The following is a 23,268-nucleotide window of genomic DNA, read 5'->3' on the forward strand; positions in this document are numbered from 1 at the left end:
CTGTAGCTATTCTCCCACTGTAGGCTCCCAAGTAACTGGGTAGGGGGCTGAAGCAGGAGGATTGCTTGAGCCTAGCAGTTCGAGACTAGCCTAGGCAACCAACATGGTGAGACCCTATCTCACCTCTTTCTTGAACCTCCTGGGTTCAAGCAATTCTCCTGCCTCAGCCTCCCGAGTAGCTGGTGTAGGGACCAGCCCCACAGGGTCGGTGGGTCTCTCCCTGTGTGCGGCGACGAGAGAGTATAGAAATAAAGACATAAGACAAAGAGATAAAAGGCAGCTGGGCCCGGGGGACCACTACCACCAATGCGCGGAGACTGGTAGTGGCCCCGAATGTCTGGCTGCGCTGTTATTTATTGTATACAAAGCAAAAGGGGCAGGGTAAAGAATGTGAGTCTTCTCCAATGATAGGTAAGGTCACGTGGGTCATGTGTCCACTGGACAGGGGGCCCTTTCCTGCCTGGCAGCCGAGGCAGAGAGAGAGAGAGAAGACAAAGAGAAAGACAGCTTACGCCATTATTTCTACATATCAGAGACTTTTAGTACTTTCACTAATTTACTACTGCTATCTAGAAGGCAGAGCCAGGTGTACAGGATGGAACATGAAGGCGGACTAGGAGCGTGACCACTGAAGCACAGCATCACAGGGAGACGGTTAGGCCTCCAGATAACTGCGGGAAAGCCTGACTGGTGTCAGGCCCTCCACAAGAGGTGGAGGAGCAGAGTCTTCTCTAAACTCCCCTGGGGAAAAGGAGACTCCCTTTCCCGGTCTGCTAAGTAGCGGGTGTTGTTCCTTGACACCTTTTGCTACCGCTAGACCACGGTCTGCCTGGCAACAGGCATCTTCCCAGATGCTGGTGTCACCGCTAGACCAAGGAGCCCTCTGGTGGCTCTGTCCAGGCATAACAGAAGGCTCACACTCCTGTCTTCTGGTCACACCTCACTATGTCCCCTCAGCTCCTATCTCTGTATGGCCTGGTTTTTCCTAGGTTATGATTATAGAGCAGGGATTATTATGATATTGGGATAAAGAGTAATTACTACCAACTAATGATTAATGATATTCATATATAATAATATCTAAGATCTATATCTGGTATGACTATTCTTGTTTTATATTTTATTATACTGGAACAGCTCGTGTCCTCGGTCTTTTGCCTCGGCGCCTGGGTGGCTTGCTGCCCACAGCTGGGACTACAGGCGCGCACCACCATACCCAGATAATTTTTGTATTTTTAGTAGAGATCAGGTTTCACCATGCCGGACAGGCTGGTCTCGAACTCCTGAACTTCTGATCTGCCCACCTCGGCCTCCCAAAGTGCTGGGATTACAGCTGTGAGCCACCGCGCCCGGCGAGACCCCATCTCTACATAAAAGTAATAATTAGCCAGTCATGGTAGCGCACACCTGTAGTCCCAGCTACTCGGGAGGCCGAGGTGAGAGAATTGCTTGACCCTGGGAGATGGAGACTGCAGTGAGTCCTTATGGCACCACTGCATTACAGCTGGGTGACAAAGCGAGACCCTGTCTCAAAACGAAAAACACAGAGAGGCAGTGGAACAGCTGGAGGGTGGAGGGTGTGCCCCTTCAGATTTGGAAGGCCTCACCAAGGTGATCGTATCGAAGCTAAACTAAGCATGCACAAAGTATAGAAGTGTATTCTAGGCACAAAGAATAACTGCAAAACAGGGTGAAAAGAGCAGCTCAAAATCTTGAGGCAGAAGAAAATGGGGTGGGTTGGCAATGTGGATGCCATGTAGTGACAAAGAGTCACAAGGCCCGGATGGCCAGCGCAGGCCTTGGAGACAGTGGTATGGCACTTGGAATCTATTTGCAGTGCAATAGTAAGTAAGTCATTGAAAAGTTTAAGTCACTCTTTTTTTTTTTTTTTTGAGATGGGGATTTGCTATGTTGCCCAGGCTGGAGTACAGTGGCTATTCACAGGCTTGATCTTAGCACACTAGTCTCAAACTCCTAACCTCAAGCGATCCTTCTGCCTCAGCCTCCTGAGTAGGTGAGACTATAGGCACACACCACCGCACCCAGCTGTCATCATTTTTCATTTCTATTTTTGTGTATGATTTATATAGTACAATCTGTGTAATATATTGAGGGCATACTTAATTTTTCTGAAGGTATGCATTTTTTTCTTTTTTGAGACAGGGTCTTGCTCTGTTGCCCAGGCTGGAGGGCAGTGACACGATCTCGGCTCACTGCAACCTCCGCCTCCTGGGTTCAAGTGATCCTCGTGCCTCAGACACCCAAGTAGTTGGGATTACAAGCACCATGCACCACCACACCAGCTAATTTTTGTATTTTTAGTAGAGACGGCGTTTCACCACATTGGCCAGGCTCGTCTCGAACTCCTGGACTCATGTTATCCGCCTGCCTCAGCCTCCCAGGATTACAGGTGCTGGGACTACAGGCATAAGCTGCTGTGACTGGCCTGAAGGTAGCTTTTTTTTTTTTTTTTTTTTTTTTGACAGACTCTCACTGTTGCCTGGGCTGGAGTACAATTACATGATCTTGGCTCACTGCAACTTTCGCCTCCTGGGTTCAAGTGATTCTCCTGCCTCAGCCTCCCGAGTAGCTGGGATTACAGGCACCCACCACTAAGCCCAGCTAATTTTTTAAATTTTTAGTAGAGACAGGGTTTCACCATGTTGCCCAGGCTGGTCTCGAACTCCTGACCTCTTGATTTGGCTGCCTCAGCCTCCCAAAGTGCTGGGATTACAGATGTGAGCCACCGTGCCCTGCCAGTATGCATTTTTAAAAGTGTGCAGATTCTTTCTCTAATGAGAAGATTTTAGGTAATTTCATCTCATTCCGTATCTCTAGTTACAATCTGCATACTTTTAATTCCAGAATTTCTATCACCAACACTAGTCTTACTGAGCTCCCTAATCCTGTAACAGCAGCTTTCCAGGCTTCCCTGAAGCAAGAGAGTGTGTTAGAGACCTGAAGGAATTCCTAGGGGGCTGGCCTGAGGATTGTGAGAAGGTCAGCAAAGAGATAAGGATGACAGGGCCAAATGGTGGAGGGCCTTGTGCTGAGATGTTGGACTGTCTTCTGAGGGCAAAGGGGAGCCAATGAAGCATGTATATCCAGGGAGGTGGCATAATTTGAGGTACACTCGTAGATCACAATATTTCTTCATTTTAAAGATGAGTAAGAGGCCAGGCACAGTGGCTCATGCCTGTAATCCCAGCACTTTGGGAGGCCGAGGCGGGTGGATCACCTGAGGTCGGGAGTTTGAGATTAGCCTGACCAACATGAAGAAACCCTGTCTCTACTAAAAATACAAAATTTGCCGGGCGTGGTAGCGCATGCCTGTAATTCCAGCTACTAGGGAGGCTGAGACAGGAGAACTGCTCGAACCCAGGAGGCAGAGATTGTGGTGAGCCAAGATCGCGTCATTGCACTCCAGCCTGGGCAAGGAGCGAAACTCCGACTCAAAAAAAAAAAAAAGAGTCAGGAACCAGACATGTGTTCCTCCAAACTCAGCCTCCCGAGTAGCTGGTCCTACAGGCTACAGGCACAGGCCACTACACCTGGCTATTTTTTTTTTTTTTTTTTTGAGACGGAGCCTGGCTCTGTCGCCCAGGCTGGAGTGCAGTGGCGCCATCTCGGCTCACTGCAAGCTCCGCCTCCTGGGTTCACGCCATTCTCCTGCCTCAGCCACCCAAGTAGCTGGGACTACAGGCACCCGCCACCACGCCCGGCTAATTTTTTTGTATTTTTAGTAGAGACGGGGTTTCACCACGTTAGCCAGGATAGTCTCCATCTCCTGACCTCGTGATCCACCTGCCTCGGCCTCCCAAAGTGCTGGGATTACAGGTGTGAGCCACCGCTCCCGGCCATGGCTATTTGTTTTTATTATTTTTATTTACTTTATTTATTTATTTTTTGAGACAGAGTCTCGCTCTGTCGCGCAGGCTGGAGTGCAATGGCACGATTTCGGCTCACTGCAAGCTCCACCTCCTGGGTTCACGCCATTCTCCGGCCTCTGCCTCCCGAGTAGCTGGGAGTACCGGCGCCCGCCAACACGCCCAGCTAATTTTTTTTTTTTTTTTGTATTTTCAGAGAGATGAGGTTTCACCGTGTTAGCCAGGATGGTCTCGATCTCCCGACCTTGTGATCCGCCCGCCTTGACCTCCCAAAGTGCTGGGATTACAGGCGTGAGCCACCGCACCCCGCTAATTTTTTTTACTTTTGTAAAGACAGGGGTCTCCCTATGTTATCCAGGCTGGTCTCAAACTCCTGGGCTGGAACAATGTTCCCACCTCCGCCTTCCAAAATGTTGGGATCACAGGCTTGAGCCATCGCGCAGGTTCAAGCCTTTAAACATGCAGCACAATTTGCAATGATATATGTTTTGCAAATTTTATAAATGTTTACTTATTTCAGGTCCATTTCCAGTACTAGGTGGGAAACTCTTTGAGGGAGGGGATATCTGTTTCGCTCACAGTTGATCTTCCTTGTAATGTGTCTGACTCATGATCAACACTGGTTTAATAAATACTGTCCCTGCCAGGAGCAGTGGCTTACACCTGTAATCCCAGCACTTTGGGAGGCTGAGGCAGGTGGGTCACTTGAGGTCAGGAGTTTGAGACCAGCCTGGCCAACATGGCGAAACCCTGTCTCTACTAAAAATACAAAAATTAGCCAGGCGCGGTGGCAGACACCTGTAATCCCAGCTACTAGGGAGGCTGAGGCAGGAGAATCACTTGAGCGCTGCAGGCGGAGGTTGCAGTGAGCTGAGATCATGCCACTGCATTCCTGCCTGGGTAAAAGAGCAAGACTCTGTCACAATAAATAAATACTGTCCCCACTAAATATCTTCCAGTTCTCTACATGCTGTGACTGCCACGCCAGCCTGCCCTGCCACCTTTTCTCACTCCTTTCCTACCTAACTCAAACTCAGCCCACACTGAAGACTCCTGCTTCTCCAGACCCCTCCCCTCTCCATCTTGTTCTTTGTTCATTGTTTCTTCCACACAATAGAGCTCCTTTAAGGATCATCTCAAGCATTGTGACACATTTTCTGATCCCCAATACATGAGCTGTCCCAGCTTTGAACCCCAAAGTATTTTGTAACTAATGACACTCCTATCTTGCCTTGCCTTAATTCTCACTTCTAGAGTAAGTGGGTGCTGATAACAACAGGTCTGAAAACTACGACCCTATAGTAATTTTTTAAAATCCCAGTACTTTGGGAGGCCGAAGTGGGTGGATTGCTTGAGGTCAGGAGTTCAAGACCAGCTTCGCCAATATGGTGAAACCCCATCTCTACTAAAAATACAAAAATTAGCCAGGCGTGGTGGCGTGTGCCTATAATCTCAGCTACTTGGGAGGCTGAGGCAGGAGAATCACTTGAAATCAGGAGGTGGAGGTTACAGTGAGCCAAAATCACACCACTGCACTCCAGCCTGGGCAACAGAGTGAAACTCTGTCTCAAAAAAATAAAAAAAAAAACAACAGCATAGTGGCTCATACCTGTCATCACAGCACTTTGGGAGGCCAAGGCAGGCGGATCACCTGAGGTCAGGAGTTCAAAACCAGCCTTGCCAACATTGGCAAAACCCCGTGTCTACTAAAAATTACAAAAAATTAGTTGGGCATGGTGGCGGGCGCCCATAATCCCAGCTATTCAGGAGGCCGAGGCAGGAGAATCGCTTGAACCTGGGAGGCAGAAGTTGCAGTGAGCTGAGGTCACACCACTGAACTCCAGCCTGGGTGACAGAGCAAGACTCCATCTCGAAATAATAATAATAATAATAATAATAATAAAATTAAAAACCTAGTACGCATCAGAACCACAAGATGAGCTTATTAAAATACAGATTCTCAGGCCTGAAAGAGTGCCTCAGTAGGAATCTGCGTTATTTCAAGCATCCTTTATGACTTTGATGCCCACCAGGGTAAGAACATTATAAGTTAACTTGAAGTGATCAGAATCCCCAGACCTAAGGCTCACTGATTAAGTCTTAGGAAATGGAGGGAGTTCAGAGGTTGAATCCCCACCCCTCCTCCTCCAAGAGGTCAGATGAACAAAGACTCCAAAGTTTATTTGCCTTTCCTTTTTAATCCTCTTCTTACTCCAACTCTTTTAAAAAAAACTGCCCAGAAAACCCAGTAATTAAGCAAAAGGGGGCTCAAAGAGCCAAGGCAAGCCAGCCCAAGAGTAGCAGGGTCCCTCCCGCAGGGGCCAAAGTCTGGATGCTGGGGTCTCCACTCAGAGCCTGGTAGTAAAAGCTGGTGCAGAATAAGGTCGTTCCGGAAGCTAGCAATAACCCGGCCTGAAGGAGACACAGCACAGAAAACAGGATTGTTAAGAACAGGGCAAGCTGAGAGGGAGTGTGTGGGGCTTGATCAGGGTTAGGCACAGGGAAAGATTACCCAGAGTGGCTTTCTGCAATGGGGCACCCCTAACAGGGCCAGGCTGTGTAAGAAGTGGTGTTTGTTGGCCTTATCAAACAGCTGTAAGAAAAAGAGAAACGAAGGGATATCGTAGGCAATACAGGTGTCTGAGATCCCCTGATGACACAAGGGACCAAAGTTCCTTGCCCCACCCCACCCTTGAAGTCCCAGCTCGACCCCAGGCCTTTGGTTTACAGAGCCTTTGGCCTTTGCTGCTCCAGAGATCCGCGACTCGCCCCACCCTCTCCCCGCCCACTTCCCCCAGGGACCCCAGACTTTGTGCCTTCGTAGACCCACGAGTCAGGGAGCCCCAGCGCAGTTACTTCACCTCCTTCCCGTAGGCATCTGGGAACTGGGCGCCTGTGGAGAAAAGAAGCAAAGGTTACCGGTCCTAGTGCCAGCCCTAACCGCCCCCAATCCGGGGGGACCCAGGTGGACATTGGCGAGAAAGGGCACCCCCCCCCCCCCAGGAAGCTTCCGATTGGTGGGAACACGCTCGGGCAGTACTGAGAACCAATTGGACCCAGCTGGGGGACTTAAAAGGTTTAGGGCTCAGCGGACTGTCTGATAAACGGGCGGCCGGGCACTTCCCATAGGTTACGCCCTTGCAGCAGACCCCAGAGGACGCCCTAAGCACAGTCCCAGCTTCGTCCCCAGCCCCCTGACCGTGCGCCCCGTAGGAGGCCAAGCCTAAGGCCGCAGCTCCGGACAAGGCGCCGAAGCGGCGGAAAGCTGCAGCTGGCCCGGCCATAGCTGTAGAACAGGACGCACCGGACCAACGCCGCCTAGGCCACCCAAGAGGCCACCCAATCCCGGCCGCCCATGCAAATAAGGTTCACAGGCGCCCAATCCGGGCCGTGTTCATTTCAGCATTGAGCTCTTCACCTGCCTTTGTAAAACCGCTGCAGAGTGGCGAAGACGTCTGGCGGGCGGAGAAACCAGCACCAATTAGGAGCAGAGGAGCTAAGCAGTGGGGGGCGGGGTTGAGGGCGGGACTAGGGGATTTGCGTCACGGATTGGCCCACTTTCCAAGTTGATCGCCTCTTCGAACCCCCCACCCCCACGCTCCGGCCAATTTCCAAAGATCCCGGTCTTCTCTCAAAGTTCCGCCCCTTTTCCCACAGGCTCCTCCTGTTCAGCTTCAAATCAAACCCACTACCAAAAAGAGGCGGCCCCAAAGATAGCAAAGCCCCACCTATTGCCAGTAAGCCCCGCCCACTGCACAAATGGCTCCTCCCCCATGTCTGAAGGCTCCGCCTTCTTTGCATGATGCCCCGCCCCCTGTAGTTAAGCTTTTTCTCCCCCCCAGTCTCCCCGAGACCTCGAGAGCCCTGAGGGTGTAAGATCTGGGGGAGTGTCTCCACCCTGCCCTGGCCCGCTACATCCATCTGTCCGTCTGTCCACTCCCGCCTCTTCCCACCATCTCCAATCCCCCCACTCTCCGGAGGGCGGGCGGGCAGGCGGGTGCGAGCGGGGGGTGTGCGCCGCTCTCTCGGCAGGGGGCGGGGGAGGCGGCCGCGCGGTGACGCGCGGGGCTGCTGCGGCTGCTCCGCCGGCGGATCATCACTCTCGGGCTGGGATGGACGCGGGGCGGGCGGGCCCTGGCGCGCGGAGCCAGGAGTCCGGGCCTCCTGGCTGCTGAGCGTCCCTCGAAGCCTCCCCTCACCCCCGCCTTCCCTCCTAGGATCCGCGCTGACCCCCGCCCCGGGGCTCTGGACTTGGCTCCCGCCCTCCTCTGACTCCCCGGACCTCCCCCTCCCGCCCGCCCTCGGGATCGACTAGATCCCTCCCCCTCCCCGAGGATTCCGGCTGGATCCCTTGCCCCTGCACCGCGGATCCTGCGCTCCCGGGCCCCGGGCCCCTGGGGATTAACGTGGACTCCTCCTCCAGCACCCGATCCTTAGGATCCTCCGCCTGGACCGCCTTCTGGTCCCTCGAAGCCGGCCCACGGAACCAGCGGATCCTCAATCTAGTCCTGTCCCATTGCCCCCTCCTTTCTCTGTCGTCCCTACTGCGGGGTTCCCTGTTCTCGGGCTCCCCCGATACCATCCCCTAGCTCTCCTTTTCCCGGGGATCGACTGGATCCCGGCCCCGCCCCCCGGGGCTGGGGCGATCCCCCTCCCCCGCCGGGTGAGGCGCTGCGGGCGGGGGCTGGGCCTGCGAGGCCGCGGGGGCTCAGAGGCCGCCGCCCCCTCCCGAAGGCCGTTCGCCCCCAACTCGGAGCCCTGGATGGAGGCACCACGGCCCCAGGGCTGAGCCAGGTAGGATCTAAGCCGGGTCGGTGGAGGGGGCTGCGTGGCGGTCCACTGGGGTCTCCCTCTCCCCATCTCCCTCCCTGCGCCTGGTTTCCCCCAGCCTGCTCTGTCTGCGTGTCTCCGCCTAGGGATGCTCTCGCCGTGTCTCTGCGTCTTGGTCTCTTTGTCTCTGCCTCTCTCCAGTCCATGAATGATCCTTTGAATGGGCCCACAGACCCCGTGTGTTCCCATCTCCCCCTCCCCCTCCTTCTCCCCTTCCCGGCCAAGCCATTTTCACCACTGCAGGAAGGGGGGGCCTGAGGCCTGAGCCCCCGTCCCTCAACTCTCCCCGGCTGGGGGAGTCAGGCCTGGGCAGGAATGGAGAGAGAAGGCAGAGGGATGGGGAGAAGGAGGAGGGAGCAAGATGTGGCAGACAGAGATGGGGAGAGAAAATGGGGGAGACAGTGATGGGGAAAGACAGGAGAGAGAGACAGAAGGCTTAAGGGGGAAATTTGGGGAAGGTATTTGGAGGAGAGAGAAAGAAATGAGAAACACCAGGGAGAGAGATACAGAAGAGAAAGATGTAAAAAGACTGAGGGTGAGAGACTGAAGGCAAGAGCTGGAGCAAGCTGGAAGAGGCCCAGGAAAGATGCTCCCAGGGAGCACTACGGAGAGAGAGATGGGGGGGCCTCCAGTGGGAGGGAAGGAGGGAGCAGAGCTGGCTGGTGGGAGGAGGCCAGGGGCCCAGAGTACCCTCAAGAGGAGAGGGTGACTGAGGCAGATCTTGTTGTGGGGAGGGGGAGGGGGCAGCAAGGCCATGGTAGCTCAACCCAGTCTGGCACAGGAAAAGGAGATCTTGGGGGAATCAGCCCCCAGCCACCTCCAGGTGATGGGGGAATAGAGGAGCCTTAGAGAGGCTGAAAGGCAGGGGGCATGACTGGGTGTGTGTGGTAAGGATTCCTGTGTCCTTATCTCTGGAATAAATTGACACCTGCAGAGAGCCACCCGCGGGCTGGCGCCTGGCTCTGAAAACCCCGCGTCAGCAAACAGCTCTGGCGGCTGGTGGGGGGGGGGGGGGGGGGGGGGGGGGCTTGCCGAAATGACCTGGGTGTCTGCCCCTCCGGTCTGATCTTCTCCCTTGGCTGGCCCCTGCTGCCCTAAGCACCCAGGCATCAGAGCAGCAACTGTAGGGGGGGCGGCAAGGGGAAGGGTAGGTGAATGGATGGGTCAGGATGGGAAGAGAAGAAAGCTAAGTGTTGCCCCCAGGACATGGGTCACAATGGCTTGCAAACATGAGGTGGTGGGGTCCAAGGTTGCTTGAAATTGCTGGAGGGGGGCAGTCAGTAGGCTCCTGTGATGTCTCCTCAAGCCCACCTCAGCACCCCCTCTCCCAAGCCAGAGGCCTGGTCACTAAGGCTAGGCTCTGATTGGCCAACAGGCAGGGCTCTTAGCGTTCTTGGTGCCCCCAATCTCCCCTTCCTGTCAACATATATACTTCTTCCTCTATGTTAAGGTTGGGGGGAACTCTTGCATTCTGACTCACACCTTTGCCCTCCCCTTCATGCCCTGAATGGACCCCCAAACCAAGCCAGCCCCTTCCCGTCTTCCTCCAGACCCCCCCTCCAGGGTTAAAGCTGCAGCCCGTTGCCGAGGTAACATTGCGGGGCAGCATCCCGTCACCCGGCAACCGGCTGCAGGATCACGCATCTGTCCCTGGATTTGCCCCTCCAGCGTCCCCTCCCTACTCTAACCCCAGCCTCAAGGTACCCCAACTTCTGACGGAGGAAATGGAGAGAGTCTGGGGAGAGAGGGGTCGCTGGCAGCACAAATCCTTAGCGAATGGTGTGTTGAAGTGGGGATAAGGTGCTGGGTTTGTGCAGTCCCAAGAAAGGCCTGAGTCTGGCCTGGGGTGGGGGTTCAGCGCCATGAAATTACAGCTCAGGAGTAATTAACACATATAAACAAACCTGCCACTTCCAGCTAATTAATGACTTGGTATTTTTATTTTCTCTTCCTTGTCTACCTCATTCCCTCCCAGGGAGGTGGGAACTGGGACTCCTGAGTCCCTGAGGAGAACCTGCCTGGGAGGGATACATCAGCTGGAAGGGAGCATGCTGGGTCTGGGGAGCTGACCCGCCTCTCCTCTGGCTGGGTCCTGGACTTGAACCACATCTGGGCCCCACCCCCAGCCTAGGCGTCTGCTGAGGGGAGAAGGGCTGCTGGGTGGGAGTGGGGAGGTGTCAGGGGGCCTGTGGGTGGGAGAAGGGGGCAACTTTGTCTGAATTCCAGGTCACTAACCACTTGTCTCTTCTGTTTCCCCATTCCTTTCTGTCTGCCCCATCCAATTTCCCTTGCCCTCTTCCACCTCTGTATTTTTCTGTCCGTCCGTCTGTCTGTATCCTGCCGCCCTGCCCCTCTCGCTCCACCTCCCGCAGGTCGGGCCTGCCTTCACCTTCTCCCACTTCCTTCCCCTTCCCCACCCCGTGCCCCCTCCATGGAGAGGAACAGACCCCTTCTCTGTCCAGTCTAACCCAGGTCCCTCCCCAACCCCCTCCTCCCTCCTTTCCCCCACCCCCTCCTCCCTCCTGGGGCGAGGGGGGCCTCCCTCCCTCTCCCCCCCCTTCTCTCTCTCTCCGAGGGGGGGGGTCCCGGGGAGGGAGGGGGGGTCCCCCGATCAGCATGTGGCTCCTGGCGCTGTGTCTGGTGGGGCTGGCGGGGGCTCAACGGGGGGGAGGGGGTCCCGGCGGCAGCGGTGCCCCGGGCGGCCCCGGCCTGGGCCTCGGCAGCCTCGGGGAGGAGCGCTTCCCGGTGGTGAACACGGCCTACGGGCGAGTGCGCGGTGTGCGGCGCGAGCTCAACAACGAGATCCTGGGCCCAGTCGTGCAGTTCTTGGGCGTGCCCTACGCCACGCCGCCCCTGGGCGCCCGCCGCTTCCAGCCGCCTGAGGCGCCCGCCTCGTGGCCCGGCGTGCGCAACGCCACCACCCTGCCGCCCGCCTGCCCGCAGAACCTGCACGGGGCGCTGCCCGCCATCATGCTGCCTGTGTGGTTCACCGACAACTTGGAGGCGGCCGCCACCTACGTGCAGAACCAGAGCGAGGACTGCCTGTACCTCAACCTCTACGTGCCCACCGAGGACGGTAAGGGCGCGGGCACAAAGCCGGGCACCCCGTGGACACAGCCCACAAACGCACACGCAGACCCTCAGGCACTGGCACCGCTCTTGGGCTCAGAGCTGGGCCTTTGTGGGGGCAGTGAGGGACGGAGTGTCCCTGCAACCTCTACGTGCCCCCTGAGGATTATAAGGGTGCCTCCAGGAAGTCCCAGGCACACACCCTGCAGACCTCCGCTCCATAAGTTCTTTATGCCCATGGGGGTCCATGGTAGGGATGGCAGGCACTGGACTAGGCTCACCCACTCTCTCCCCAAAGACACACAGTCTGCCAGCTAATCTCAACCTGGCCACGGAGGGGGAATCAGGTGATCCATCCTCTGCTCCGACACCCACTCCAACCTTGCCCCACCTCCCGCTGCCAGACCTGGGCTTGTTCATGGCAGAATACCCAGGTTAGCTACATCTGCACCTCAAGGACAACGCAGGCTCTCCCTCTCCCCCTGGCCAGCAAGGGCTGCCTTCCATCTATCACATCATGTCCAGAGCCCCTTGCCTGAGCTGAGCGCCTTGGCAGTGGTACTGATGTCCTTCTCTTCTCCCTTGACCCCTGTACGCCCCTGAAGGATTGGGGAAGCTCCTTGCGAAGGGCCCCTCCACTCACAGCACAGGCCACCCATCTTCCCTGGGGCTCTTGAACTTCTGTTCTTAATGAACTCTTGTTCACTACAGGACTGCTTATAGCCCCTGGCACATTCCTTCTGGACAGTTCTCCACCCTCCATCCTCAGCACTCCAAGACTAATCAGAACACCTTCCAGAGTGTGAACAGGGTGCAATAGGTGGATTCCAGCCATCGCAGCAGACCAGCCTCACAAACACCCACCCCTCTCACCCCACATGGCTCTTCTGACACCCATCTCACCGCTCCAAAACATGGCAGCATCTGCGTAGAGACCATCCGCTGCCACCACGCTTCCCACAGTCCATGTTTCCAGCAACCTTACACAGAGGCCTGGTACCCAGGAGCTCCTAATGTACCCTGTACATACCCAGCACCTCCACGGCGTGTGCTCAAGTCCCAAAACAGACTGCAAATCCCCACTACTCCACACTTAAATCATCACCCAACCAACCTATACACTGACCTTGTGCTCTAGCACCCCACAATCACAATTCCCAATACTTTCACATCACACACACCCCCAGTACATCTCTGAAACTGTGTACCGTGTCACCCACACACACCTGTGCTCCCCAGCATCCCTGGATATAGATCACGTGCCTTAAGAACATCCACACATCCAGTAACCTGCGCGCCTGGGCTGTGTGCTCAGCAGGCCCCTCACACCACAGTCTCCAACATCCCCAACACTCCTCAATCATTGTTTACCCCACTCCTACCTAGAGATCATCTGCACCAGACCTCAGGTGGCGAAAACACATCCGGCAAGCTTGCACTCTACTCACCGAACAAGTACTCCAACACCATGCCCCCTGCACCCGGAATCCCCCCCTGCCAAGCATGGAACATCTCATGCACCTCCACCCACCCATGTCCATCCCAATACCTCCCAAATGGACCATTCACCCCGTATCCCCCATCCCAGCCATACCCCTCTCCATATAAACCACGCCTCCCCACAACCCATACACACAACGCAGAGTGTCATCTACTCTAATCCTATTCAAATTTGAAGCACCCTAGTTCCCCATAAGCATTTATCCCAGTACATGCCCCACGTGCCCCCCAGTACAACGCCCTCCACAGGAGAGCCGTGCACGCCACACTCCTCTGCCATCCCAGCGCCTGCCCCATCATGAGTCCTTCACCTCAGCACCTCCATGTGGGCTGCCCATCCCAGCACTCCCCACTCTCACACAGGCTCTGCACACCCCAGGGCCCCCTCAATGCTGTCTCGTCACCCTCCATGTGAAACATCCACCCAGCACTTGCCACCAATGGACTGTCCACCCCAACACCTCCACACAGTTGTCCACCCCTGCCCCCACACCACCCTTGCCCACACCTTCTGTATTTTTAGCCACTGCTGATTGCAGACCTGCTGGGGCCTGACACATTCAGGTGATCTCACTGAATCTTCACACCAGCTCTGGGAGGAAGAGGTTGACTCAGGCGCGCACACACACACGCGCTTCATAGACTCACGTGCACACATGCCCTGCTGACTTTGTCCCAACCCCATCCTCTCACAAAGAAGAGGCCCTGTTCCCAGCGGGTCCCCATGGGGCCATCACTGCCACTTAAGAGATGCCTTCCAGAGCTTGCCTTGGCCTTGACCCACGTGCCAGTCCCTGTGCCATTGAGGAAAAACCAATCAGCCTCGGGGAACCCCCAGGCCTCTGGGCTCCAGCTCGCCCCTGACCAACCCCATAATCTGGAAGAAGCCCTGACACTGGGCGAACCTGGTGCTCCCGGTACCTGCTGGCACCTGTGTGCCAGGCTGGCTCAGGGCACTGTGTTCCTCATTCCCTATCTGTGGACTGAACCACCTGCTCGGCCGTTGGGGAAGGGGTGCTTTTTGGCAGTGGAGCAGGGGCAGGGGAGGCGGTGGCTGGTGGCCCTGGTGGGAAATTCACCGTTTTGCGGGGAGGAGAGGAAGCCTGGCTAAGGGACGAGGTTGGGGGGAGTGCGGAGGGTTGAGCTGGAGCGGAGGGCAAGACCTGATGACCCCCTTCCCTGCTTTGCCTACACTGGGGAGCTGGGGTGAGAAGCCAGGCCTGTGAGTGCGGATAGACGAGAAGTGCTGGTGGTGAGGCTGGGTAGCGGGCGGGCAGCCCCAGCTGACCTTCCCATAGCCCTCCAGTGGGGAGTGGAAGGCTTCTGGGGCTGAGCTGCGGGGCAGGCTGCCCCCCAACCCTGTCCTGCTCGCTGCCCTGCAGAGTGGTCCAGAGGGAAGCAGAGTCTTTTCTGCTGCAGTCTCTCCTCCCTACAGCCTTGTGGGGGGCGGCAGGCAGGTGCTTCGCTGGCCCTGAAGGGGGCCTTCTGAGAGGTGGCCTGGGTGGCAAGCTGGCCTTTGTCTCCCAGGGGCTCTGGGTGGGCTTCCCCTCCCCTCCCACCCCACCTCTAACACTGTTTCATTTCCAGCAATTAGCAAACACATCGACAAGCCAAAACCTTTCCAGCCAAGTCGATATGTCTTAAGACAGGCCTCAGCCCACTCAGGCACCCCACCCCCCCAAAACCAGCCTTTTCTTTGGGGCATGACTTTTTCCGGGGAGGGGAACAAAATTGGGTTGTAGAAACGTTTTTCTCTTTTCTTGGTTTCTTTTTCTTGCAAACAAATTTTGCTTTTTTTGGCTTATTTTTTCTGCCTCCCCCACCCTCCCCTTTTCTGCTTTCTCTCCTCCCCTCCCCATCCACCACCTCCCCCCGACCCCCATCTTTCCCCACAAAATTGTCCTTTTTTCTCTGTTTTGTGTTCCCGGTCTTAGGTCCGCTCACAAAAAAACGTGACGAGGCGACGCTCAATCCGCCAGACACAGGTAGATTTAAAAATCCCGCTGCTGCATGTGGTTGCTTATAAGAGAACGTTCATGGCCCTGCCCCTCACTAAATGTCCCCACAGCCCTCAAGGCCCCTCAGTCGTTCTCCCAACTAAAATGAAAAAGAAAAGAAAAGAAAAATGTTTAATAATTGGAAAAAAGAATTATGAAAACTTCAAACGAAATTTGAACAATGTTGGACCCAGTAGAAAACCTGCCAGAAAAGCTAAACATGGTGAAAATAAGCCGAAAAACAAAAAGAAATTGGAATGTCAGAAAAATAAAATTCAAAAGAATTGGTTAAAATGTTTAGAATTTGAAAGAAATCTGGACAGTTTTGAAACCTGTGAAATGTAACATTTGAAAAAAAACAATTTGAAATTGGAGCAAAACAACAGTTCAAAAAAAATGTTAAAGTTGGCAAATCGATGACACCATTAGAAACATCAGAAGGCTGCCGCAATTTCCAAAAGCCTGTCAGACACAGAAAACGCAAACATTTGAAGTGAATTAAAGAATTTGACAATTTTTTAAAACAGGGCCCAATATCTTGAAGTTTCACCACAAAATTTTGAAGAAAAAAAATGCAAAGAATTTTTTTCTTTTTTTCTTTTTTTCCAAAATGGATCTTTTTGTTTTTTCTTTTCTTGTTGAATCTGCCCCGAGAGCTTCTTGCTTTTTGGTTGTTTTTTCTTTCTTTCTTTCTTCTTTCTTGATCCTGTTTTTGTTGTTGGTTTTGAATTCTTGTCGCCCCAGCCCCTCTTCCTGCTCCTTCCCTTTCTGACCCCTCCTCCCCTCACACTGGGAGAGGGGTGGGGTGAGGATGGGAGAACTGAGGACAATTAGGACAGGACCTTGGAGGGAAGGAGATTCCGGCCTGAAAGTGCCGGGAGGTCACTGGAGGTTCAAGAGCAAAGGAGAGGACAGGATTTGAGGAGAACTCAGCGAGGGTGCTTCCCACCTAGAAGCTCTGGCGGAAGCAGTCAGGAGCATGGGGGCTGCACAGGGAGTCTTAGGGATGGGAGGCAGGAAGCTGTCTGTGAGGTCAAAGGAGAATGTCTTAGTGACCTGCAGGTTGACCTTCTGGCAGGAGGGATGTTTCTACCAGGATGAGGGAGGTGGGCAGAGGCGCTGGGGACCGGCTGTGGAGGCCCAGGCCTAGCTTTGGTTTGCTGAGTGTCCAGGCTAGCAGGGAGGGCCAGTGTCAAGAAAGAGGAGGGCCTGTGGGCCAGGGGTGACCCCAGCCCTAGCACTATGGCTGAATCATGGGGAGCTACAGGGGAGGATACTGTAGACTCGGGGGCCCTGGCAAGCACTCTCAGACTTCCGCCTCCTCTGGAATTAGTCACCCTTCAGTCCAATCTGGAGCAACTCAAGGGCCTGATCACATGTGGCAGTGATCAGGGGATCCTCTGGGGGTATGGCAGGCAGGAGTCCAGTGCAGAACCCAGGGCTCAGGCCAGTTTGGGGGTGTCCAAAACTAAGCTGCACCCTGGCTTCATTAAGCAGGCTCTTCCTCCTCCTGCCACAGTAATTAGGCTGGGGGTTGCCATGGTGACTGGGGAGGTGACCTAGAAAGGAATTAGGGCGGGGAGAAGACCAAGCCCCAGGGACCCTAGGCCTGGCACCCCTCACCCACAGACCAGGGACCCTAGGCCTGGCCCCCCTCACCCACAGACCCGGGTACCATGTGGAGCGGAGGCCCAAGGCCTGAGTCGGAGGAGACGCCAGGACCCCCCCAGCAGCTCCAGCTCCAGTTCTAGCCTCGGGAGCTTGCTCTTTCCAGGGACAGGAAGGAGATGTGCTGTGTGTGGGGGTGCTGGGGGTTCCCTGGATCCAGCAGATGCCCTAAGGGGGGCCACTGCCCACCCCCAGCCTCTATGGGGTTTCTTGGAAAGTCTGCATTGGAGAAGTGCCGCGGGGAAGGCTGGCAGAGGGTGGGGAGGGACCGTCTGCCAGGGCTAGCTGGGGAGGGAGGAGGGGAATCCGGTCTTGCCCCCCAGGGATGGTAGTGACATGTCCCCTGAGCTCCAGGCCAGTCCTCAGCAGGCCTGGGAGCTGGGTGGTGCTGCTTCCGGTCTGACTGTGTCCTTGTCCCTGACCCCCTGGCCCACCTGCCCACCCCCTCCCCACACAGATATCCGTGACCCTGGGAAGAAGCCTGTGATGCTGTTTCTCCACGGCGGCTCCTACATGGAGGGGACCGGAAACATGTTCGATGGCTCAGTCCTGGCCGCCTACGGCAACGTCATTGTAGCCACGCTCAACTACCGTCTTGGGGTGCTCGGTGAGGGTGGGCAGCCAACTCTGGGGATCAGAGGAGTCTGGGAGGTGGGCCTGGTGGGCAGGGTTCTTCCACATCCAGCAGAATGGCTTCTGGGCTGGACTGAGCTGCCCAGAAAGGGGGCAGGGGCGCTGTGACACCTCCAGGGGGCCCTCTTCTTCTCTACTCCCAGGTTTTCTCAGCACCGGGGACCAGGCTGCAAAAGGCAACTATGGGCTCCTGGACCAGATCCAGGCCCTGCGCTGGCTCAGTGAAAACATCGCCCACTTCGGGGGCGACCCCGAGCGTATCACCATCTTTGGGTCCGGGGCAGGGGCCTCCTGCGTCAACCTTCTGATCCTCTCCCACCATTCAGAAGGTACCAGCAGTGTCCCAGCCTGTTCCACCCTTCCCGACCCTGCCAGCTCCCCGCTTCTCCTTCAGGCCGGTACTCACAGCCTGGCCTGAGGTCTGCCTGTCCCACCAGGGCTGTTCCAGAAGGCCATCGCCCAGAGTGGCACCGCCATTTCCAGCTGGTCTGTCAACTACCAGCCGCTCAAGTACACGCGGCTGCTAGCAGCCAAGGTGGGCTGTGACCGAGAGGACAGCGCTGAAGCTGTGGAGTGTCTGCGCCGGAAGCCCTCCCGGGAGCTGGTGGACCAGGACGTGCAGCCTGCCCGGTATGGGGTGGGAGAGGGCTGGGTCCAGGCCTTCACTATCCTTGCTGGTTCCAAGGAGACTGAGGTGAGAGGTGCCTGTGGGCATCCCATTTGGCAAAGAGAAATGGGCTTCAGGCCCCCAGTAAGTGGCCTCCTCTTGCAAGCCTTCCTTCAGTGGAGGTGCTCAGACAGAGCAGATGAGCACAGGGTGCCGTGAAGTGCTTTGGGAAGACTTCCGGAGAGGCCAGATCTCCCAAAGGACCCATTGGAGGATTTCAAGTAGGGAAGAAGGGTCTTGCAGGTAGAGGGAAGCATCTGCGTGTGGGCTTAGCAGGCCACAGGCCGAGAGGAGGCCAGTGAGCAGGTGGTGAGACCCTGACCCCTTCTCCCCAGCTACCACATCGCCTTTGGGCCCGTGGTGGACGGCGACGTGGTCCCTGATGACCCTGAGATCCTCATGCAGCAGGGAGAATTCCTCAACTACGACATGCTCATCGGCGTCAACCAGGGAGAGGGCCTCAAGTTCGTGGAGGACTCTGCAGAGAGTGAGGATGGTGTGTCTGCCAGCGCCTTTGACTTCACTGTCTCCAACTTTGTGGACAACCTGTATGGCTATCCGGAAGGCAAGGATGTGCTTCGGGAGACCATCAAGTTTATGTACACAGACTGGGCTGACCGGGACAATGGCGAAATGCGCCGCAAAACCCTGCTGGCGCTCTTTACTGACCACCAATGGGTGGCACCAGCTGTGGCCACTGCCAAGCTGCACGCCGACTACCAGTCTCCCGTCTACTTTTACACCTTCTACCACCACTGCCAGGCGGAGGGCCGGCCTGAGTGGGCAGATGCGGCACACGGGGATGAACTGCCCTATGTCTTTGGCGTGCCCATGGTGGGTGCCACTGACCTCTTCCCCTGCAACTTCTCCAAGAATGACGTCATGCTCAGTGCCGTGGTCATGACCTACTGGACCAACTTCGCCAAGACTGGGTGAGGGCCAGAAGAGCTGGGCGGGGTTGGGCGGGGCTGGGCGGGGCCCTCCCTCCTTCACATGGCCACCCTTCCTCTGTTAAGGCACTCACTCTGGCCTGCCCTCTTGCTCGAGTGAAACCAACCCAGACGCCTCTGTGCCAGGCACTGAGTTGAGCGTTGGAGACTCAGCAGTATCAGACAGAGAGGCCCATGTCCTTTCTGGGGAGTTGGGGGCCCACTCAGTGGCTTTGGCTTGGCGTCCATCTCTCCCTCCTCCTTGCCTGATCCCCCCTGCCCAACCCCCCTAGGGCTCTGCACCTCTGGCTGACTGCTCAGGTGTGTGTGTCTGAGTGTGTGTAAGAGTTTGTGTGTCTCTTTACTTCTGTCTCTGTCTCTCTGAAAATCCACTGACAGCTCTCCACTTCCCTCTGCTGCTCTCTTTTGTCTGCTTACTTTTCGCTGTCTCTGGCTGCCGGCTGATTTCAGCCTGGCTGTGTCTCTGTCTCTGGCTGTCCCTCCTGTGTCTTTGACCCTGTCTCTGTTTCATTCAGGCTCAGCTTCTGCTTCTCCCTAGCTATCTCTGTGTGTGTCCCTGCCCCTCTGCCCGCATTTCTGGCTGTCTCTGGCAGTCTGTCTCCATCCCTATTTGTCTCTCTGGCTTTGTCTCCTGCAGTTTCTGTGTCTCTTCATATCCATCTGCGTCTCTCTGCCTCTGTGACTTTTTCTCTGACTTTCTTGCCATCCCCCTGTCTCTCTGCATCTCTGTCTGCCTCCCTGCCCACTGCCACCCCCCCTCCTTCAGAGCCTTGCCCTCACTCCTCCTTTCCCTGCCCTCCTATGCCCACAGGGACCCCAACCAGCCGGTGCCGCAGGATACCAAGTTCATCCACACCAAGCCCAATCGCTTCGAGGAGGTGGTGTGGAGCAAATTCAACAGCAAGGAGAAGCAGTATCTGCACATAGGCCTGAAGCCACGTGTGCGTGACAACTACCGCGCCAACAAGGTGGCCTTCTGGCTGGAGCTCGTGCCCCACCTGCACAACCTGCACACGGAGCTCTTCACCACCACCACGCGCCTGCCTCCCTACGCCACGCGCTGGCCGCCTCGTCCCCCCGCCGGTGCCCCGGGCACACGCCGGCCCCCGCCGCCTGCCACCCTGCCTCCTGAGCCTGAGCCCGAGCCCGGCCCGAGGGCCTACGACCGCTTCCCCGGGGACTCGCGGGACTACTCCACGGAGCTGAGCGTCACCGTGGCCGTGGGTGCCTCCCTCCTCTTCCTCAACATCCTGGCCTTTGCTGCCCTCTACTACAAGCGGGACCGGCGGCAGGAGCTGCGGTGCAGGCGGCTTAGCCCACCTGGCGGCTCAGGCTCTGGTGTGCCCGGTGGTGGCCCCCTGCTCCCCACCGCTGGCCGTGAGCTGCCACCAGAGGAGGAGCTGGTGTCACTGCAGCTGAAGCGGGGTGGTGGCGTTGGGGCGGACCCTGCCGAGGCTCTGCGCCCTGCCTGCCCGCCCGACTACACCCTGGCCCTGCGCCGGGCACCGGACGATGTGCCTCTCTTGGCCCCCGGGGCCCTGACCCTGCTGCCCAGTGGCCTGGGGCCACCGCCACCCCCACCGCCCCCCTCCCTTCATCCCTTCGGGCCCTTCCCCCCGCCCCCTCCCACCGCTACCAGCCACAACAACACGCTACCCCACCCCCACTCCACCACTCGGGTATAGGGGGCGGGTGGGGAGGCGCTCCTCCCCGGCCCTCCCTGGCCCCGGCCACTCCGAAGGCAGGGAGGAGGACTTGGCAACTGGCTTTTCTCCTGTGGAGTCGTCACACGCCATCCAGCAGCGCTAAGGTGGACATGGAATTCCTCCCTGGGATGCGTGTCTTTCCCACACAGAGAAGCCCAGTCTCTTCTCTGGACCTGGGCCTTTGAACAACTGGGGGGCGTTTTCTCCCCCACATTGGGACACCAGTCTTCGGTGTGTGGAATGTGGTATTTTCCCGCGTGGAGGTGTGCTTTCTCACGACGGCGTGTGTTTTCCCATGTGCAGGGTGAGGGTTTTTTTTGCCGCCCTGGACACATGTTGGCCCCCTCAAAGAATTTCTGTGGGGATTTGAACCCCAGAATCCTGTTCCCCCACCCCTTCTCCCACCTCCTCCCCTCTCCCTCCCCCTGGAGACCCTGGAAGTGGTGTGTTCACATACAGTGACCCTTGGCCACCAGACCACAGAGGATGGAGCCTGGGAAGCAGCGAGGAAATCACAGCCCCCTCGCCCCCCTGCCTCCCCTGCCCCCACCCCAGCGAAGCATGTTCCCCCCCACACCCCCCTTGGCACAAGTCAGATGAAGCACGTTCTGCTGGGGAGGCTCTCACCTTCCAGGGAGGACAGACACAGATTTCCTGCCGGGGGAGGGAGGAGTCCTCGCATCCCAGTGCTGCCTGGAAGCTTATTTTCCCGTGGTCCAGGACGCATTTCTCTGAGTGGAAACATGTTCCTGCATGTGGATGTGTGTTTTCCCAGGCAGACGGCCCCTCTCTTCCCAGCACTTCCCTGCCTCCCCCAGGCCTCAGGCCCAGCACTCAGTTCCTCCTCACATGGCAGGTGAGCACAGACTTCTGGTTGGCAGGAGCTGAGGAGGGTGAACAAACCCGGAGGGGGGCCCCCGGCCCTTGCTCCCGAGTTGGGGGGAGGGGGTGTGGCAACGTGCCGCCCGCAGAGGCCATGCATGTTTGACCAAAGCCCTCACTGGGGTCCGAGGACAGCCTTTTCCTCAGGCCTCAGAGCGTTGCTCATCCGTGCCAAACTGGGTAGGCGGATTTGAGCGGAAAGACCCCCAAAATGTGCCAAGAATTTCCCAGTCCCAGGCAGGGCAGGGGAAACTAAGGACAAGCAGGATACAGGGCGAGGGATGTGGCAGGTGAGGGGGCTCCCGCCTGTGCCCTCCTCACCATGTCTCCCCCACCCTGCCTCAGTTCTCCGTTCCCCTTCATCTCCGTCCCCCTCTTTGAAGCTGTCCCCATCTCCATGTCAGACCGGCCTTCTTCTCAGCTGACCACCCTCCTCTGACCCGCTCCCCCTCCTTGACTGAAAGAAAGGAGCCTTGAAGGGCGGAGGGGAGGCAGTGGGGAGAAAGGTCTCACCGGACAGGCTGGGGAGAATGAGGTCAGCGGTGCTGAGGAACAGATGGAGGGGGCGGTGGGGACGGGTCTTGGGCAGACACCAGCAGGAAGAATTTGAAATGTGTGAGGTGACTCCCCGGAGGGCCTTGGGCTGGAGCCTCTGGGAAAAGAATGATGTCTGGAAGGGCTTAAGGGACACAGTGGACGAGGGGAGAGTCCTCATCTGCTGGCATTTGGTGGGGTGTTAGTGCCAAACTTGAATAGGGGCTGGGGTGCTGTCTTCCACTGACACCCAAATCCAGAATCCCCGGTCTTGAGTCCCCAGAACTTTGCCTCTTGACTGGCCCTTCTCCTCCTACCTCCATCCATGGAAAATTAGTTCTTTTCTGATCCTTTCCCCTGCCTGGTCTAGCTCGTCTCCAAACAGCCATGCCCTCCAAATGCTAGAGACCTGGGCCCTGAACCCTGTAGACAGATGCCCCCAGAATTGGGGCATGGGAGGGGGGCTGGGGGACCCCATGATTCAGCCACGGACTCCAATGCCCAGCTCCTCTCCCCAAAACAATCCCAACAATCCCTTATCCCTACCCCAACCCTTTGCGGCTCTGTACACATTTTTAAACCTGGCAAAAGATGAAGAGAATATTGTAAATATAAAAGTTTAACTGTTGATTGTGCCTGCTCTGTTGTGGGGAGGGCGGTCTCTAAAGAAACAAGCCCTGGGGAAGTGATGAGGGAGGAGGGGTCTTTTCAGTGACCAGCTCTGAGGTCTGAGAGGAAGGGGGAGTGGGTGCTGGGGTCTGGTTTCCATGGTAGTGAGTCTGTTTGGCAAATGAACGTCAGGACCCATGTCTATGCCAAGACTGGAGCCTGGTGTCGTTCTATAATGGAAGGACAAGGGCTGACGGGGGCAGATGTCAAACAGGCCAGAGGCCCAGTGGGCTGGTGTAGGCAGCTAGCTCAGCAGAGGCATGTGAGGTGAGAGGC

General features: G+C 56.7%; 2 protein-coding genes across 2 annotated transcripts; one reads left to right on the forward strand and one right to left on the reverse strand.

Annotated features, from left to right (window-relative positions):
* Positions 1-6,065: 6,065 nt before the first annotated feature.
* On the reverse strand, positions 6,066-7,205 carry TMEM256 (transmembrane protein 256). Its single transcript, XM_032140003.2, has 4 exons — positions 7,087-7,205; positions 6,749-6,780; positions 6,400-6,480; positions 6,066-6,299 (listed from the first exon to the last, which is right to left on the reverse strand). Exons 1-4 carry the CDS (start codon positions 7,169-7,171, stop codon positions 6,156-6,158), a joined length of 342 nt encoding a protein of 113 aa, XP_031995894.1. The 5' UTR covers positions 7,172-7,205; the 3' UTR covers positions 6,066-6,155.
* A 477-nt stretch (positions 7,206-7,682) lies between these two features.
* Positions 7,683-22,951, forward strand: NLGN2 (neuroligin 2). Its single transcript, XM_032140002.3, has 9 exons — positions 7,683-7,884; positions 8,105-8,681; positions 11,090-11,793; positions 15,221-15,271; positions 17,409-17,558; positions 17,728-17,913; positions 18,022-18,214; positions 18,587-19,183; positions 20,013-22,951. The coding sequence occupies exons 3-9, from the start codon at positions 11,334-11,336 to the stop codon at positions 20,884-20,886; spliced, it is 2,511 nt and encodes an 836-aa protein (XP_031995893.1). The 5' UTR covers positions 7,683-7,884; positions 8,105-8,681; positions 11,090-11,333; the 3' UTR covers positions 20,887-22,951.
* The last annotated feature ends 317 nt before the right edge of the window (positions 22,952-23,268 follow it).

This window comes from Hylobates moloch, unplaced genomic scaffold (genome assembly GCF_009828535.3).
Source record: "Hylobates moloch isolate HMO894 unplaced genomic scaffold, HMol_V3 SCAFFOLD_19, whole genome shotgun sequence".
Taxonomy (NCBI): domain Eukaryota; kingdom Metazoa; phylum Chordata; class Mammalia; order Primates; family Hylobatidae; genus Hylobates; species Hylobates moloch.